Here is a 19,771-nt window from a genome sequence, read left to right as displayed (position 1 = left end):
ATAAAGAAACCCAGTCTGCTCAAAACAAACACAGTGTGAATATTTATAGTATCTTGTGCACTTCTCAGAAAAGTCCTGCTCATCTTATTTTAGACCTCAAAATAAATAAATACTTTACATAACAATTTCAGCGGGTGATAGATAGGACTTTAAGGCTTTGACCTCACAAGAGGTTGTTGGGTAATACAAGAAAAAGGTCAGAAGTCATTTTTTGTGAGGCCTGTTCAAATCCAAATCCAGTAGTAAAATGTTTTCTGTGTAGATTGAATTGGAATGTTAACAATCTGTGCTAAATAACATAGATGTGGTTAGTTTAATTATCCCAATTAAACTAAATTAGTATTATATTCCAAGGATATTTTTACAACACTCATCATTCTCAGTCTCTCAACACAAAGACACATTACCATAATGTACCTACCACACACAGACAACAAAAAACACCCCACTGTACTAACACTGTATACAGATACAAAAAACATAACAGTCCAGCAACATACTATTTCAAGCTATTTCTAAGTGAGATTCTGAACGTCACTATCACTGTAGCTCAAGGACTGAGGCAGCCTCCCACTTCCCAGAAGCTACACCTCCAAAGCACTCTGCAATGAAGAAGCCTCTCATATGAGCGCAGCAGAACAATTCACGTTACTAATCTACACCACACTCTGCCAGCTCTAAAAATAGCTTAAAAAAAATAAAGAAAATCTTTCAGTACTTCACGTCAGACAAACTCCCTCCTGACTCCCTGGCTACCTCTGCAAGGCCTATAGCTCTGTGAGGAAATGTATTCCACAGTACCGAATTATAGCTTGAAGCTCTTCAATTTCTTAAAACGAGTAAATGAGGTCAGTAACTTACTGTCAAAGCTTCTTATCACAAGCACAGACAAAACTATGGACATTTACACTCTTCTTCCCTTCTCCATCGGTACAAAACCTTGATTTGTTACAGGATGCGCAATTACAAAAAATTGCATAAGGTAATTTAAACACTTTCTCCTTTAAAAACTTTAATTCCTCTTCAATACAGACCCAATAGTTGAGTTTTTCACCTAAATTACTATAAAAGCTTAGGAAAGATCCCTGGACACCCAGGTTTATCCCATTTAAAAACAAAACCCACTCTTGCCGAAATTTTACTTTGAACACAAGTAACCAGGCATGTATATCTCTTTACCACTTAAAAAGATTGGGTGATATACTTACAGCTTGACAGATTCTTAAAGGACCAGTGGTCAAATGCTTGTCCTGTTCCAAAACTGGCGAAAGAGTCCAATGTAAAAATCACAGAGGATGCTCAGCTTTCCTTAAACAAGACTTTTTTTCCCCTTGCCCCATGGAAGGGAGCCGTTGGTACAGCGTGTTTGCCAGAGGAGGAAAAGGAGGGGAGAGCCAGCGAGCACAAGGTGAGGGAGAGAGAGAGACACACACACAGACAGAAAGAAAGATAGTTCTATCCTCATTAAATTACTTAAAAAGCAAAAACAAGCTAGCTCAAAAGTTCACAAAGCAGCAGCAAGCTGCATTTCATAGCCAATTTTAAAAGAAATGCCAAATAAGAAACAGCAGGTATCATTAGCGGTGTTCGCTTTCCACTGCAGGGATGGAGAGACTCCTCAGCCAGCAATGCTGCAGCTTCTAGCATATCACCCTTACTCTCTTCCACTCCCCTTGCTCTACTTTATCACTGCCTTAAAAAAAAAGAGCTAGACACAGTGCCGATTATAAACGGCAAAACTTGTAGTGTGGTTTCCAGATAGCTTGGATTATGTGTAAGGAACACTTAAGGGAAAAAAAAATAAAAAAAAAAAAAATAAATTAAAAAAAAAAAAAAAAAAAAAAAAAAAAAAAAAAAAAAAAAAAAAAACACACACGTCTAGTTATGACTGGTCAGAGTCCTTTCATTTTTACACCAGATTCAGCCTTCGACTCCTTTGATTAGACAACGCGTGTGCACATACTGTTCAAATCGATACTAGCATTACTGGAAAAAGAAAAATAACTCAAAAATTAGTGACACTTACATTTGTCCTACTACCTTTAAAACCTTTTCATTCAAGTACCAGTGTTTCCAGCAGGGACCACCAGGTGTAGCAACAACTATGTGCAATCTAAACACATCTGGCACAGGTGGGTTCATAATTTATCGACATTTAGTCCCATGCGAACCATCTTATTTTTTTAACCCAGATAATTTTTTCTGCTCCTCAAATTATTTTACAGGACCTCAGGACCTTCTGTAACATTTAAAACTCAGGCGTCCTGTGTCTTTTTACTCCTGTGCGAATTGACCATGCCAGTATTAACTTACAATTGAAATAGCATTTCCAGGACATTCGCCTCAAAGCAATACCAGCCTTCGCAATAAACCATAATAGAATATTAAAACTGGTAAGATCTGTCCTGAGAATTTACAGTTCAGTAAAACACAGCGATTGGGCATAATCAAATTGGGGACAGGCCAAAATAAAAAATAAACTTTAAAAAATTGACAACTTTTGAATGTATGCTTTTAACGGTGCACTTGAAGATATGTATGCGAACACATACCACTCAAAGGACGACATGGTTATTGTAGCCTTTGGAAAAGAAGATGTAAAATTAGGTTCATTAGGTATTCAGACCCCTGACCAATTCTCTCATATTACTGAATTACAAATGGTACATTGAAATTTCGTTCTGTTTGATATTTTGTTTTAAACACTGAAATTCAGAATCAATTAATGTAAGGTGACATTGGTTTTATGTTGGGAAATATTTTTAAGAAAAATAAAAAACTGAAATATCTTGCTTGCATAAGTATTCAGCTGTGGAAGCTCCCAGTTTGCACCGACGAAAGAAATTGCCCTAACGAGGACACAATTACCTTACCATTGGCCTCCACCTGTGAACCATTAAAGTTACTGTCACATTTTCTGGATAAAAACCCCACTGTTGAAGGATCATTGGTAAGGCTGTGAATCTGAAGGAAAATGAAGACCAAAGAGCATTCTACAGAAGTTAGAGATAAAGGAAAGATAGGGAAAGGGTACAAAATAATATCCAAGTGTTTGGATATCCCAGTGAGCACAGTTGGATCAATAATCAGGAAGTGGAAGCTGCATCACACCACCCAGGCACTGCCAAGAAAAAGCCGTCCCTCAAAACTCAGCGCTCAAACAAGAAGGAGACTTATGAGAGAAGCCACAGAGAGGCCAACAATCACTTTGAAGGAGCTACAGAGTTCAGTGGCTGGGAGTGGAGTAATGGTGCACCAGTCAACCATATCAAGAGCTCTGCATAACACTGGCCTGTATGGGAGGGTGGCAAGAAAGAAGCCGTTACTCAAAAAGTACCATCTGAAAGCACGTCTGGAGTTTGCCAGAAAGCATGAGAGTGACCCAGCTGCGATGTGGGAAAAGGTTTTGTGGTCAGATGAGACCAAGATAGAGCTTTTTGGCCAAAACTCAAAGTGCTATGTGTGGCGCAAACCTAACACTGCCCATGCCTCAAGACACACCATCCCTACAGTGAAGTATGGTGGTGGCAGCATCATGCTGTGGGGATGCTTCTCATCACCAGGGACTGGGCATCTTGTTACAACTGAAGGAAGAATGGATAGAGCAAAATACAGGAAAATACTGCAAGAGAATCTGCTTCAGTCCGCTAAAAAACTGAAGCTTGGGAGAAAATTCACCTTTCAGCAGGACAATGATCCCAAGCACATGGCCAAAGCAACATTGGAGTGGCTCAAGAACAAAAAGGTGCATGTCCTACAGTGGCCCAGTCTATTTCTATTTTTCTTAAAAATATTTCCCAACATAAAACCAATGTCACCTTACAATAGTTTATTTTGAGTTTAACCATTTGTAATTCAGTAATATGAGAGAATTGGTCAGGGGTCTGAATAATTTTGCAAGGCACTGTGTGTGTGTGTGTGTGTGTGTATATATATATATAATATATATATATATATATATATATATATATATATATATATATATATATATATATATATATAAAATATATAAAAGGACATTAAAATTACATGGAATTGTATCCTTACCAAAATTAAACCACCTTCAAAATGCAAAAAGACCACTCATTTTCAAAAAACTAAGCTTCAGAAGCTTCAGTGCCCCCTTGTGTTCACAGAGCTGTACATATCTATCTATCTATACATACCATATTATTTTGAACTATTGTTGCCCATCAATAAGCGCCACACTCAGATATCATATTTGTAATAGACTCTGCCCTCGAATAAATGTCACTCTCAATAATTAAACATGAACATTTTTATCCCTACCCCAGCTCAAACAAATGTAGTACTTAATAAAGAAACACATATAAAACACAGTATGGCAAAACATTACAAATAGAAACAAAATTAATTAAATAAACTTGAATAAAATGTATTTAAAAAGAATACAATTATACACTGGAGCATACATGTATTTTACCGCAGCAGCCTTCGTGACTTGCTTGAATATGGTGTACTTTGTAGAGCTGTCATTTACATGCAAGTGCACCATTTATGTCTTGCTTTAGGGGTATTGTACTTTAGGATTAGGGCATACTTAATACCTTTAATATACTGCTGTTTAAATATACCCCATTCAGTAAGAATTATGCATGAAACCAAATTACAATGAGTATTCGTGGGAACTGTGGTTGGCTCCTTGTCCAGAAGAAAAGTTAATTCCACTTCGTTAGATGTCACCATGGGACCGGAAGCCTGATGCTCAGCTCCACAGCCACTGCTGGAGAGCACATGGGCAGCACCTCTGAAGTACAAGTCCCTTGATGCTCTGCATGCTCCATTGATCCTGCACTTCTACCTCCCCCTAGTAGCACAGGAACTGACAGAAAACAGCATAACATGCATGGCTAAAAATAAACGCACCAACCCTTATCGAACACTTTAATAAATACAGAGGACCCAAACAATCAAAATCACATAAAACGTACTTACGTAGGGATACTTTCATAGGCATCTTCAAAGCGTTCCTGAAAAACAGCAAAAATGATGCGGATTAGCTATCTTGTCTGTGCGGTGACCCATCCCCAGCTGGTTTTCTGCTCTAGTCTGCAGGAGCCCAAAGGTCTGGGTGGGTACCCCAGCCAAGGAAAATTAGCTAAACAAAGATCTGAGCCAGTAATCACCGTGTACAAAATGTACTGCACACCAGGCATCCCAGTGTAAATGGAAAGTTGTCCACTAGAACATAATCCATAGCACTGCATTCCAAACACAGGGGTGTAACCATAATAGACAATGGAGGTGTAGCAAACAATACTTCAGCCTAATTTAAACAAATTATATATATATATATATATATATATATATATATATATATATACACACACACACACACACACACACACACAAATTTCAGGCATAATTCGCAGTAATTCAGTTTTACACCCGACTGCTGTAGATCAGTTAGTTTACTTTAAAAGAGCTGTCAGTTGCAACACCCACTGGATAAAAGAAGGATATGTGCACAGCAGGGCTTTAAGAAAAAACATGCCCTGTCTGCATGGTCATATTAAAATAAATGTCTGGTTGCCCTACATCCCAAACCAGAAAATCTTGTGCAGCTGCATTTTCCACACCACTGCAATTTAAGATACAGCTGCAAGTCTTCTAATTCCAGAATATGGTGAACTAAGTTAAATGTAAACATCCATACTAAATAAAAATAAATCTTTACAAAAAATGACCACTTCACAGCCAATTTGCAACGATATATATATATATATATATATATAATATATATATATATATATATATATATATATAAAACGGTTATTTGATTTTGACTAAATAGGTGTTATCTGTAATCCTTAGTGCCATCTAGTGGGGACTGATCACCCTTGTTTGTAAATAAAACAAGATGGTTTCTACCACTAGGTCATAACTTGAACATTTCCCTGATATTAAGGCAACTTAAAGGGAAAATAATAGTGTTGAAATATCTTTTATTCATCACAAGAGGTTATTAGTTGATCTCCACCTACACCCAGTTTACAATAGAGTGGATTAGGGTCAAATGTTATGCTATTCTTTTGTACCAAACGATAAGTACCACCTATATGCACAACGTGTGACGTGCACGTACTGCTGACAACTGATGAGGGCCAGAGTCACAGACTCTGGGTCTACAGCTTAGTTGCCCAGCATTGGCTGCAAGCAGGCAATAAATAACAGTATTATGGGCTGACAGGTGCCCAGACTCCAAGGAGATTTTTAGAATGCAAGGCTTTAGCAGACAATGAATAGCATATAGCAATAGACAATGACAATGAAAATGCCACTGGACTGCCAGGACCCCAAGCAGGGAAGAGTCACAGAGAATTCACTCTACAGATACAACAGGAGTTGGACCAGAAAGGGTCCCAGCGTTTTACAGACAACTGGAGAACACATCTGGCCTAAATTAGCAAAAAGCCAGAAAGGTCAAATGTGAGTTCCGAGTTAGTCACACTACAAGCCACACACATACACACACACACTTTTATGCACATGACACCACTCACACAGCACATGGACCCTGAAACATAAAAATGTCATGTGCCTTTTCTTCACTGAATCTTTCCTTGAATCCTTTCTTGGGCCTGAGAATTCATTCATCTTTATTTGGATCCAAGAAGGATTCTCTGCATATATTAAAATAAACCCAACATTTCTTAAAGAAATTGAGTCTGTGCAGTTTAAAACACCGATACTCGTTAAATTACATCAAACTCAATGTTCCACGTCTCTCCCGTCGTTACTTAATCCATAAATACGAAGTTACTTTCTTTTTTTTTAAATCATCTTATACAGCACTATTTTAAAATAGCCTTATCAATTGAAGAGTACATTTCTCCTCGAATCCCCCTTTTCTTTCTAGTCTACCCTTATTGCTGTATTTGGAGAACAAATTACTATATTAAATGATACATTGTAAAGGATTACACCCTTACACACAGAAAAACCTTGAAACATTCCTCATGCCCACATTCTGATTGCTTTAACTTACACTTTACAACATAAAGCTCTTACCAGGTGGTTTGTGCCCTTTCACAACAAAACCTGAACTGGAAAACCAAGCAGTCAAGGTGACGCAAACCTCAAACCAAGTGTCATTTAACCACAGCTGTCATTTAACCACAGTTCTGTTGACAACAGAGCAATGAACCCGCTGTACTTGATTTCTTTATTTCCTCCTTAACTCTTTACTTTAGAGCATGTCATTTTTTACTCATTAAAAGTAGCTGGTTTTACAGACCCCGATTAGCACATATTTTGGATTACCTGGTTGCCTTCGGTAAATTAGTCCAGGACTAATGATGATCAGGTTCTGTGAAACCAGCCACAAGTTTTCAAGGCAGGGCTATAATGCAAATATTACATGCTGGTGTCAATAGTGGAACACAGGTTCATATTCTCACTATGCCAGGTTATTTTGCAGAATATTTATGTGGCTAATAAACGCATAGCAAAACCTGGACTTATTTTCATCATAAAATTAGCAAATAGCCTTGAATATAGTAACAAAAATACTACTTAAATAGTTTTTTTGGTTGATTTTTTAAATGTTAATAGATTATAACCTGTTTAGCACACAACTAAAGGGTATAGCAGGCACATTGTCAATTTGAGGAAAAGGGTCCATTGCAAATAATACAGAAGCATTCAGTGACGAAGTACTGTTGAGGACATCCAATTCTGACAGTATGCCCAAGGCTCCAAATATTAACTTTCAGGAGAACAGTGATAAAAACAGTCTGTACTGTGCTTACCAGCAGGGGGTTATTTAAAGTCGTGTTGGTCCCCTTTCCTACATGAGCTACTGGGGACCCTTGCACATTTTATTTAAATATTTAGAAAGTCAACCATAAAGAAGAAACACAATATGCATATGCCTTGGTTAAAGTGAGTTGAATTATCTCAAACAAACCAAATGTAATATAAGCTGTTCATTGACAAGGGTATTCAGTTTAAAATTATATTTGAATATGGTATTGGTCTAGTTTCCAAACCACTAATACATCCGGCTAATTTGTTAGGTTAGGATAACAAATCTTTTTGATAAAACTAGTATACATAATTTTTAAAGCAGAAGTTAATACATAGAACTCTGGAGTCTCTCTTCTGCTTTATCTGGTGGATGATTCCTATGTAACCTTCACCTGTCCCTTTGCTTGATGTGATGCTGCCGACAGCTGTCATGTCGAGTCCTTTTTGCTGCAGGAATCATCTGAGGCACAGCCAAACCAAGGTATCCAGAGCTTTGGCAAACATGCCAAGGCTGCCAAAGGCACCTCCTCTTTCTCAAAGGCTCAAGTGTAGCCAGGGAATTACTAGTAACTTAATTGTGCTCTTTGTGGAAACCTGTCTTAAAGTCACTGAAGCACTAAACATCAAGTGTAACAGTGCTTTGTTAATGGGTCAATATCTTCCAAAATGATTCAAGGCTCAGAATTGGGTGAACAACACTGTCTAGTTATATTAGTGTACACAACAAGCTCCAAGTATTAGAATAACAACACTTTCAGTGAATAGGAGTAACTACAATAACATGTCCTTTAAAAAAAAAAAAAAAAAAAAAAAAACAGTAAATGATTGTCAGCAAGAGAAAACAATTTTTATAAACTGGGATTCAATTCACTACTCCTGCTTCAAAAAGGAGTAGTTCATTAAAATCTACATCACTGATAAGAGGAACAAGGTCACAAACAACTTTATTCTGCACAGGTAAAACCAAACATTACAAAACCAAAAATATTTCCAGGAACATCACGATAAGCTTAATTGCAAAACAGAAAATAAATCAATAGTGGAAACACAAAATACTACTTTCCCTTTAAGGTTTCCAGACATATGTAGTGGGTCACTCTATACGGACGAGGTGTTTCTAAGAGGGTTACTGACTCCAATAGCCCTATTAGAACCCCCCACCCCCCCACAAGCTTTGCATTAAGCCTTTTCTTAACTGACAGGATATCAATGTTTTACAGAAAACAATAACATACAGTGGCAAGTATAGCTCAGTAATAACAACTGTGGCAACTACTTTTCTCAGGAACTAAATTGGAAAGAAAACAACATAACATGTTGTTTATGTCAGTGTTAACTCTGTGATCCATTAATAATAACCGTGTGGTTTCCAATACGGAATGCTTTATCTAGTTACTGCACAGATACAGGTTCTTACCAAAACGTTCAAATACGTAGCTTTTATTTAAAAATAAATAAAATAAAAAGAAAATAATGTGGAGCACAGTAAGTAAGTGTGCTTCCTTCTTTGGAGTGAAATGTTTCCTTGGCAGAGTTTTAAAATTCTGCTTTCTCCTGCTTGGTAAAGAAATTCTACCCAATGCTTTGCTTGGATGTCATTGTTCTGTATTCACAAGACAGAATTTTGTGATCAGGAACGGCACTTTATTGTTACAACCAAACAGACACACATGTCCAACTAACTCTTTTATGACTGCTGTCAAAACCCAGCTGGTATAATTTACAGTAGCCATTACACAGTCCATAATGTAATAGCGGTGCTGTACGACTGTATTAGTTTTAAAACTGAACAGAACAGCCATGTTAATAATAACAACAACAGCAGCAGCAGCACAATATGGCCATTATAGGTCGCAAAGAATCCTGCAGTATGATGCGCATTTAACATTAATAACTATTTAAAACAGAGATGTTTATTATTATTATTATAAGTACTGAAAAAGGTTACACAAGTCTACAGAGCTGAAGGGACTACATGTATGTGTACGATATAGTATTTAAATATGTCTCATGCACTTTAACAATTAATATGTGACTTTTTTTTTTTTTTTTTTTTTTTTTAAATCATTACCCAAAAAAATCCGGGTGCCCTATGGGAATGGGACAAATCGCAGTTCCAAATATTATTTAAATTTATGTCTTTTTTTTTTTTTTTCATTGAAACAATCTGAATTAATTCAAGATCTTATCTTTATGGAACTTTACTTGGCCGAACTGAAATGTTAGTATTTTATATATATATTTGTGTTTTCAATTTTTTTAAACTTATGCATCTGTCATTACCAAAACACAAATAAAATATCTTGTAAAAAGAAAAATACAAACCATATTGACTAAATATTATAATACACATTAATACAAAATAATAATTTCGAAGAAAAACTTGGATTTTTTGTTTTTATTGACTATTAAAATTAAATATAAATTTCGTTTTTGCAATTGGATGAGGTTTTGTATAGATGTTTTTATTGTAAAATAAGTCAGCAGTGAAAAAAACATAAACTTTTTTTTATTATTTAAGACATGAATCTGTTAACCACTTGACAGTATAATCCCCACCCCTGATACTGCAGCTGTATTTGTTAAAATAACCATTGTTACAGTGATGACACTATAGTTACGGTAAGGACAGCTTGTTACGGTAGCGACAAAAAAGATTTTAAAATGTATTTAAAACATTTAAAAAAAAAAAAAAAACAACACTGTACAACTTCGGAATTTTTTTTTTTTTTTTAATTGTAAATGTTTGTACTTCAGAACATACAATCATAAAAAAGTGACTCTTTATTAACTTGAAAGTAATCAAACCATCAAACAAAAAAGGCTCAGGCTAAATTAATGCTTGTCATACTCCAGCTTACAAATTCATGTCCTTACCTTTTAACTTGTAGCAGAAAAATAAAACAGAACAGAAACATTTCTGTACCAGTAAAACATATTTCACGGACATTTTGTATTATTATTATTTGTTGTGTTCTTCTCAAGAATGTTTATAAAAAGTTGCTTTTTATTCTTTAAAATCTGACCAGTGTACTAGTGTGGGTCAGAAAGGATCTCATTGAATTAGCCAGGTTATGAATTAGGATTTCTGCTGCTTTCAGATCAAGTGTTCATCCATTTTGGACAGAAGAAATCCTTAAAGAGTAACTGTTCACAGTCCTAGCTTTAAACACACTGCTTCAGATACCACTGGATCTACATTGACATGGCGTTGTGTCACTTGTTTAGGTGCAGAAATCTAAGTGATTACATTTTCTGAAGTACACCAAATTTTGTCTTCGATATGTGGCCAAAAGAAATGGTTCCTGCCAGCACAGCATAACCTTAACCTCACCTGCCTCAGCACCCACATCTTCAATGATTAACTTGTTGTTTTTGACCTTGGAGACTGTGCCATTTGCAGCTTCGCTTTTAATCTCTGTAGTTGTTTTTTTTTTGCATTTGCCTGCTTTCTTTTTATCTCAATTTCTTTTTTCTATTGTTTGACAGTTTTGTATGCCTTTTCCTGCTGTGCCACTGTCACGATCACGTGGTGTGCTTCGGGATGTGGTTGCTGAACAAAACTTTTCAATTTCTTGCCTATTTTTTTCTGCCTGTGTGTCTCTTTTGAGTAATCTTTCACCTTTTGTGTTGGCTTCATATTTGTTTACATCGAGTTGAAGTTGTTTGAATTTCAGAAAGTCAGAAAATAATGAAAGTGATGTTTTATCACCATTTTAGTGTTTTTCTTTTGTAATTCATTTTCTGTCAAGTCACAGAACCAGTTTCAACTGCTAAATCTATTTTTGCTCCTATGATGAGTTTTTAAGCCAATCACAGGCCAGACGCACATATATGTGTGTGTGTATATTATATATATATATATATATATATATATATATATATATATATATATATATATATATACACACACACATACACATACAGTTAAATGTAAAATAAAAGTAAAGTTAAATGTAAAATGTAAATATTTAATGAAAACTGCAATGCTCTAGCTTCAACACACACAGCTGTTACTTGCCTATATCCATTCCCAAATATCGATACGTTTATCACCTGGAAACAACAAAACGAGACTGACAAACAAACACAAAAATGCGGTGGGAAAGCAGACCAGAGCCTTGCTGCATATTCATTAAAACGCAAAGGCAATGAAGACAGCCAAAGAACAGTAGCATCTTTAATTAAAACTCAAGCACTCTGTTTTGTTCGAAAGACCATCTACAGCCCAAGTTTATGTCTCATCTTGGAATCAGATAAGAAACTATTTTTTACTTGTTTTTATGACAAGGACTTTGTCCAGCAGTTTTACACGGCAGGTTGCGAAATAATTCATCATTGCCCCTAGAGCACGTATCATCAATGCCAGGAAAAATCCATACTAGTTATTTGAATGAATGTACAGTCAAATTGAAAGTGATGGTTTATGGGTGGGTTAGCTGATAAGTCATAAGCAGAAAGCTTGCAATACATTAGTATTTAGATGCTTAATGCTATATAAAACATATGTAGGCTTAGCCAAATGCCTGCCCGCACAAACCAGCCAAACAAAACTAATATTTGGGCAACAACAGATTCCAACTGAAGGACAATTGTTTGCCCAAAAGTGGGTCATCTTCTGTGCTGATAAAGCCAAAGGGGGCAAAGTTGATGGTTTAAAGCAACAGTGTACAGTATGTATTGTAGGAAGACATCAGGGTGTTATGTAACACAAACCTTAATGAACTGTCAAGTCCTGTACAAAAAGGCAGAAAGTAGAAATTCTATTTTACAAATGTATTCAACAAACATGTGTACTGTAAACTGGAACAGATCCTGGGCAGGTATATGTTCTTTGCCAGCATGTTGTTTTTATGATGTGTCATCTACATATAGCAACCTAGATGCCTTGGAGCAAAGTTCATCTATAACAAAATTAAAGGATTCTGAACTCTACAAATCTAATTTGTAAACAAAGGCTATCACTACTGTATTGTATGATTAATACTTTTAAAAAGAAATATCTGAGAGCAGGATTCGCTTGTTATACCTCAAAGATTGGAGTTAAATTACCGATCCACTGGGCTACTGACGTTGATCGGGAATCAGAACACAGTATCGCTGTACAGTATATCAGCACAGGGCAAGCACTTGTTTGTATATCTCGATCAATGTAGGATTTATTTGCAACAAGGATCAAGAGGATTTTTGTTTTTTTTTGCAAAATGAACATCTTGCTATTTCAGTTTTTCAGAAACTTGTTTAAATGGAAAAATGAACTGGATTGATTGCACACCAGTCAATCAAATTAGTCAGTAGTAGGATTGGGGGGGGGGGGGGGGGGGGGGGGGGGGGTTGGCTGTTATTCTGGGGGGGGGGGGGGGGGGGGGGGGGGGGGGGGGGGATTGTGGCTGTTATAGAGGGTAGTGTGGGTTTCAGAATATTTTGTACTTTTTTGAATTTCCCTGCAACTCCCTGCTATTCTTAAAGCTGATAGACTTTGGGTAAGTTCATACTGGGAAGCTATGAGCAGAACACTTCAGTACTACACTTTTAACCAATCAGCTTTTACACAGAATAAGTGACACTCGCTGTCAAAGAAATGTTCACCATCATGCTTTATTCAAATATGAGCAGAAGGCTTCGCTAAAGCAGTGTATGGTGGTTTCATGTCAGGTTCATTTTCCTGCTGTGTTTCTTTGTAGACCAAGTTATGAAAGAAGGAGCTACTATACAATTAAGTGTGTTTTCTCATTAAGTGTTGGGTTTTTGTGTATCTGTTTTGAACATAATGCTATTATATTGGCTAATCTGTATCTGAAAATATTTGATTTGTGAAGTCTTGAGACCCTTGGCAATATAAAATGGCATATTTTATGGCTACAATTAAAACTGCTCACAATTTGTGGTTATAACAGTACGTTGCTGCATCACTTGAATACAGGTAACAAATCAAACAGTACAATTTTGTGGTCACACATTAAAAAAGTTCTGTTATTAATGCCCTTTAAAAATCTACACAACCACCGTATATATATTTTAATGGATGTTCCACAAATACTGTTGAACACAGCAAATGTATGCCTCATATACAGCAAATGTATGCCTCATGTATGCCCTAATACAGGCTGACATTTGTGTCAGCATATTATTTTCTATTGAAATAGTGCTTATAAAAATGTATTACAGCTTTAAGATATTTAAAATCACAGAACTCAGATCCTAGAAAGAAGAAGAGAAGGTTAACAAACTGGTAATGTGGCAATGGTCTGTTTCTTCCAACAGTATCACAATAACAGGGTTTATTAAACAGTAGCATGTCTCAGAGCCTGCTGTGCTCTGCAGACTCAGATCTACCGCAGATATATTTAGATCACAGTTATTGCAAACACTAGTGTAATCTGGGTGGCAAGTCGATCCAAAACTTCCCTACAGAGAAGTATATTGTTCAGGAATCAGAACATATTACTGTACAGCACATCAGCACGGTACACTTGTTGAGGCAAGTGTATGTGTCTGGCTAGCAATGGTTTTCAATTCATCATGCCCATATTTTGTTGTGGTATGTTTATTTAATACAATACATAATATTTATTGCCACAAGGACCAATGGCATTCTTTAATGTGTGGTTATGTTTTAATGATAAATGCCTACATGGATTAAAGTTTAGTGCAGAATGAATTGTGAAACTATGGCAATGTTGAACAACTTTATTAAAACAGCCAAATAAACACTTTGTTTTTAACATGTGAAAATGTTTTAAATGGTCATATTTTTCCTGTTGCAAATTGAATGCACACCAGTCTCAGTTTATTCTGTAGGGGTGGAGAACTGGTTTGGTGGAAATATATGCACATCAGTTGGCTGTTCATCTCCACTCCCAATCTGCATATTTTGTACTCCACTGAACTTCCTAGCATTGATCGATTGGACAAGTTAGAACTGGGATGTTTCAGTACACTGCAGGGATGACAGTTTGATCGACTTGCCCCCTCGTCGATATTCCAAATCCACCATTATGTTTGTAATTTCTATCCTTACACATTAAGTCACACCTAGATTAATTACATTTACAAAATGTAAAAAATCATTCCTTCTAAAGTTCTGAGTCAATGTACACAAACAATACACCAGTCTCCTCCAAGGTAGATTCTACCATTAACACACACACACACACACACACACACACACATTATATAGGACACTTATTTTACACCTAGTATTCTTACTGCAACTGCTGAATAAGGCAACCTTCACTCAGTGTTTTGGTTTGCCTCTGGACTTCAAAACCTCCTGATGTGCTAGCTAGATTATATTTACGGTAATATTCAAGCTTCGTGGTCGCTAGTTATACTCGATATTGTACGGTACGGTTTAAAGATGTGAACATAATACATATTATCTTCAACACAAACTGAGAACCTGTAAAAGTAATTGGTACGACATGAGAAATAGATTAAACATCCTGAGAAATACAACAACTCTCCGTAGCAAAAATTCCAATGAACTAACCTCATCAACATCCTGCCCAGCTCCGTTTCCTACACAAGCCATAGCAGTCCCTGAGAGCACAACGTGAAAAAGCAAACAAAAATAATTTATTATTTAAAAAAACAAACAAAAAAAAAAGAATAATAACATGTAGAAAGCTCAGCCTGAACGGCAAAGTCAACGAAGGCTGGTAGTTTAGTTTCAGCCTTCCTGGAATGATTGTTTTCCGCCGGATTCAGTCACTAAACCTTGTACTGGTAGTACAAACTCTTTTATAAAACACACCTCCTCATAAAATATTAGATTTCAAACACACCTTCTCGGTGTATCAGCTACAGATACACCCACCAGCTCACACCGTCAGACGATGGCACTGATCGTTTGCGCTGTGGTGTCTTGTATGTTTGTTTTATTTATTTATTGTATTTATTGTAATTATATATATATATATATATATATATATATATATATATATATATATATATATATATATATATATATATATATATGGATGACGTCCGATATATATAGTTGCATCCTGACTCATTCAAAAAAAGGCCATAATACTGCGCATCACTGGCACTATGTAGTGCTTATAGTAGAAGCGAGGGATACACGCCTATTGGAGAGAGCGACTCTCTCGCTCTCAACCCTCCTACGCCCCCTGCAGTCCTGTGCGTTTTCTCATCACGCAACTGAAAAGCATGTAGTACGTTATTTTAATGGCTAATAAGTTGTACCAATTGATTACAGACAACAATCAGGTATTTAGGTATTATGTGAACCAAACTAGACTTATAGATGTTTATATTAATGCGAAATAAATAAACAAATACTGTACATATTTTCACAACCAGTTTTATACACTACTACAATACACACACGATTAAAACGCCGTCATTATTATTATTATTATTATTATTATTATTATTATTATTATTATTATTATTATTATTATTATTATCCTATGCGTAACATGTCCCACACTCATCCTTCTCGTATACTGAATGGTTTGGTCCACAATCTCTTGTCTTCCTATCCCTATATTGCAGCCGCAAAGCGAATGAGACTGAGATTTGGAAGCAGAAGTGCACCTGTTTGTGTAAAAAGATGTGTAAGGGCACAGGTACCCATTATTTGCTTGTTGCGATTGAGTTTGATCTTTTAAATCAATGTTTAACATATTTTATCTACATTATTTCTTATATGTGTTCATTATCTAACCCGTTTAATTCACCGTTCCTGAATTAAATCTACAAATTGTCGGTCATTCATGTTATGTACGTTTTTTGTAAAGTGATGAACTATTGGTTCATTTGCTTTTTTATTTCTTATTGTGGCAGGGTGAAGGGTAAAACCTGGCCTCCCGACAGGTGGAGACGCTAGAACTATCATCTTTTGGGTCAGCACCAAGATTGAACATACCTTAAGTACAGAGTCGGCTTGCGGTGGCCATCTTGGGATGGACAGTCACACAGGTGTTTTGAGTTACACATCGGTCAAAGCCAGTGTTTTGCCATGAATACAACTGACTAGCGATTGGTCATGGAGCATTGGTGGGGCGTGGCTTGGAGCATAAAAGGGAAATGTGTTGATTAGCGAGTTGGTTGTGGTTGGGGAGATGGAGCTGGAAGGATGCTGCTAAACCTGATACGTGTTTTCATACTCAGGCTTCCAGGCAGCTAAAACACATTATTATTTACAAACCAACCCAAAACCAATATTTATTTAGAAACCCAAAGCAAAACATACTATTTACAGGGGCAGGCCTCGGTCCTGCCACCACAGTATTAAAAAATAAGACCATGAGTATGGATTTCTAATACATTCTGTACCAGAAGTGAACTAATAATGCTGTAGAAGGATAAAATAGAAAACAAAAAGATCAACAGCAAAACAATAAGGGATATAATAAGAGTTATAACCAAGAAAGCAGTGTTTGAAAAGGCAAATTGACAATAGTTTACACACAAATGGATAAAACAGCATATTAATGCTTGTCATCTCAGATTCAGGACTGGTGAAATGAATAGAAATGAAGCCCAAATGGATGAAAAGGTTTTGGTCTTTAATTTTATTTCAGGCTTTATCACCTCCTGATGTCAGTGAACTGAATAAGAATGCATGACAGTTCCACATAATGCTGTTTCTTAACAAAATAAATCTGTATACTGTAAGTTTACCCTGAGTTACAGTATGATATTTATATGTTACTGGGCCAGTCTCACCACCAGACTTTTTCTGGAGTAAAAGTAAAAAGAAAGAGCGGGTCAATTAATGTCAAGAGCTTGCACAACAAACACCTTCCAAACAATATTCCCCTGCGTGACAGAGAATCTGGATCTGATGCCATTCTAACACCAAAATCAAGTCTGCTTAATAAAATAAACTGTAGAGCAAACACAGGCATGCCTTTTCATAACCTTCTTTACGCAGCTGGTCTGATATACATGTTTAGTGAAGGCGAATGCCCAGCCTACTGGTTAGTCTGTTAAACCTTTTATTTTAAATTGTTGTTTATTACCTGAAAATGTATACTGATCAACTGGATCAAAGATAACCCTCCAACTACTAACACCGTGTAACAATTTATTTATTTATTTTTGGTTCCTGGGCAGTAAGTGTTATTTCCTAATTGCTTATGCCTCAAAAGTATAGAAAATGGCTATTATTCCCCACAAACCTTGCTTTTGTGACCAGGACAGTGATATTTTGAAATTTACCTATTTTCCAGAACATTCCAGACAGATTAAGTGCTGAGTAAACTTGAAGTAACTTCTAGAACATTCTAGAACTTTCCAGTAATATAAATAGTAGTATAAATACAGGGGCATTAAGCCCACCAGTTCAGTTTAGTTCCAGCTGCCTAAATGGATACATATCTACATTTTTCTGAGATGGCATCAAGAGGTTGCAATGGTAGCATTCCTGATGGGTCTCCAAGGTGGTTTTACCAAGTTTCCCTGCTATCTTTGCTTTTGGGACAGCAGGGACACCAAGGCGCACTACCACAGGCGGGACTGGCCACAGAGGACCGAGTTCTCTGTGGGGAGGAACAACATCAAGTGGGAGCCACTGGTGGACCCCCGGAAGGTGCTGAAGCCACCACTGCTCATCAAATTGGGCCTTATGAAACAATTTGTCAGAGCTATAGATAAGGAGTCGGCAGCCTTCAAGTACCTTCAAGACTTCTTCCCTAAGCTGTCTGAGGCAAAGGTCAAAGCCGGTGCCTTTGTCGGACCACAGATAAAGAAGATCCTGGAGTTCAATGAATTCCCCGAAGCTCACTAGTAAGGAGAAAGTGGCTTGGAACAGCTTTGTCGCAGTGGTTCGAGGCTTCCTGGGCAATCACAAGGCCGAAAATTATGTGGAGCTGGTTGAGACTCTGGTAAAGAACTACAACACAATGGGCTGTAGGATGTCCCTCAAAGTCCATATCCTTGATGCTCATCTTGATAAATTCAAGGAGAACATGGGAGCGTACTCGGAGGAGCAAGGCAATCGCTTCCACCAGGATATACTGGATGATGGGAGATTACATTTGGGGGCTGATTCGTGAAAGTGATTTACAGTATAATTGTAAATCCCGAAAAACTACTCACTTCTAAATCTTTTGTAGTCATTTTTGTATTACTTTAGTATAAATACATGTTAATTTGGATTCATATGTTGTTTTTTTCTGACTTTATGTGAACGAAAAGACCGTTTCCTCATTGGAAATAGGTAAATTTCAAAATATCACTGTCCTGGTCACAAAAGCAAAGTTTGTGGGGAATAATAGCCATTTTCTATACTTCTGAGGCATAAGCAATTAGGAAATAACACTTACTACCCAGGAACAAAAACTGTGTTACATAGTGTAATCAATGGTATACTGAAATTTTTTAAATTCTCCCCCTAGAAAGACTTAGTGCAGCTTTAAAAGGGGATGAGGAATCATTCTTATCCTCCTGGTATCCTTTCTTAAATCTAAATCTCCTCCCTAATGATCTTGCTAATATAATGGGAATGGGCAATTGCTTTTGAGGTGGAGTAGGTAAGAAGCACTGTTTCTATTTTTATTGTCCTTGATTGTTTTAAAGGAAACAGATGTTATATTGTATTGTTTGCATATTGTTGTTTCTGCTAATTGTTTTGCTTTGTGTATTTCAATGTTATAAGAGAAAACCCAATAAAGTTTACATTAAAAAAACAAACAAAAAAAAACACTTATTTTGGCCCTTGGTTTCTGTTTGTGTAATACATGTGCATTTAATGCTTGAACTACAGCTTCTGTCTCCTGTGGACAACATCTTGGACCACAGTGCTATCCTGTCACAGGTGGTGTTACAGGTGGGACAGTGCTGTGGCCCAAAATGTTACCGGGCACAGGGCCAAAATAAAAGGTTTAAGAAAAGACTAACCAGTAGGCTGGGCATTTGCCTTCACTACCCTAAACAAAACAGTTCACAACCCACAGCACTTTAATCTTTTTGGAGGTAACACTGAATACTTAATAAGTGGCCTTGTTTAAAATAAATAAATAAATAA

General features: G+C 36.6%; 1 protein-coding gene across 2 annotated transcripts in view; it reads right to left on the bottom strand.

Annotated features, from left to right (window-relative positions):
- The window catches only part of LOC121323157 (tetratricopeptide repeat protein 39B-like), a 39,816-nt gene extending 24,346 nt beyond the window's left edge, over positions 1-15,470 (bottom strand). Inside the window, exons 1-2 of one of the 2 annotated variants that reach the window (XM_041264026.1) lie at positions 15,263-15,470; positions 4,957-4,991 (exon numbers count right to left, since the gene is read on the bottom strand). In XM_041264026.1, the coding sequence (XP_041119960.1) occupies positions 4,957-4,991; positions 15,263-15,304 (77 nt within the window). In that variant the 5' untranslated portion in view covers positions 15,305-15,470. Of the gene's footprint in view, positions 1-1,208; positions 1,775-4,956; positions 4,992-15,262 lie in introns of those variants that run through there. The other variant, XM_041264036.1, reaches the window with a different exon arrangement.
- Between the last annotated feature and the right edge of the window lie 4,301 nt (positions 15,471-19,771).

Source organism: Polyodon spathula, chromosome 1 (genome assembly GCF_017654505.1).
Source record: "Polyodon spathula isolate WHYD16114869_AA chromosome 1, ASM1765450v1, whole genome shotgun sequence".
Classification (NCBI taxonomy): domain Eukaryota; kingdom Metazoa; phylum Chordata; class Actinopteri; order Acipenseriformes; family Polyodontidae; genus Polyodon; species Polyodon spathula.
The sequence above is the reverse complement of the archived record's forward strand: the minus strand, read 5'-3'. Positions and strand labels throughout refer to the sequence as shown.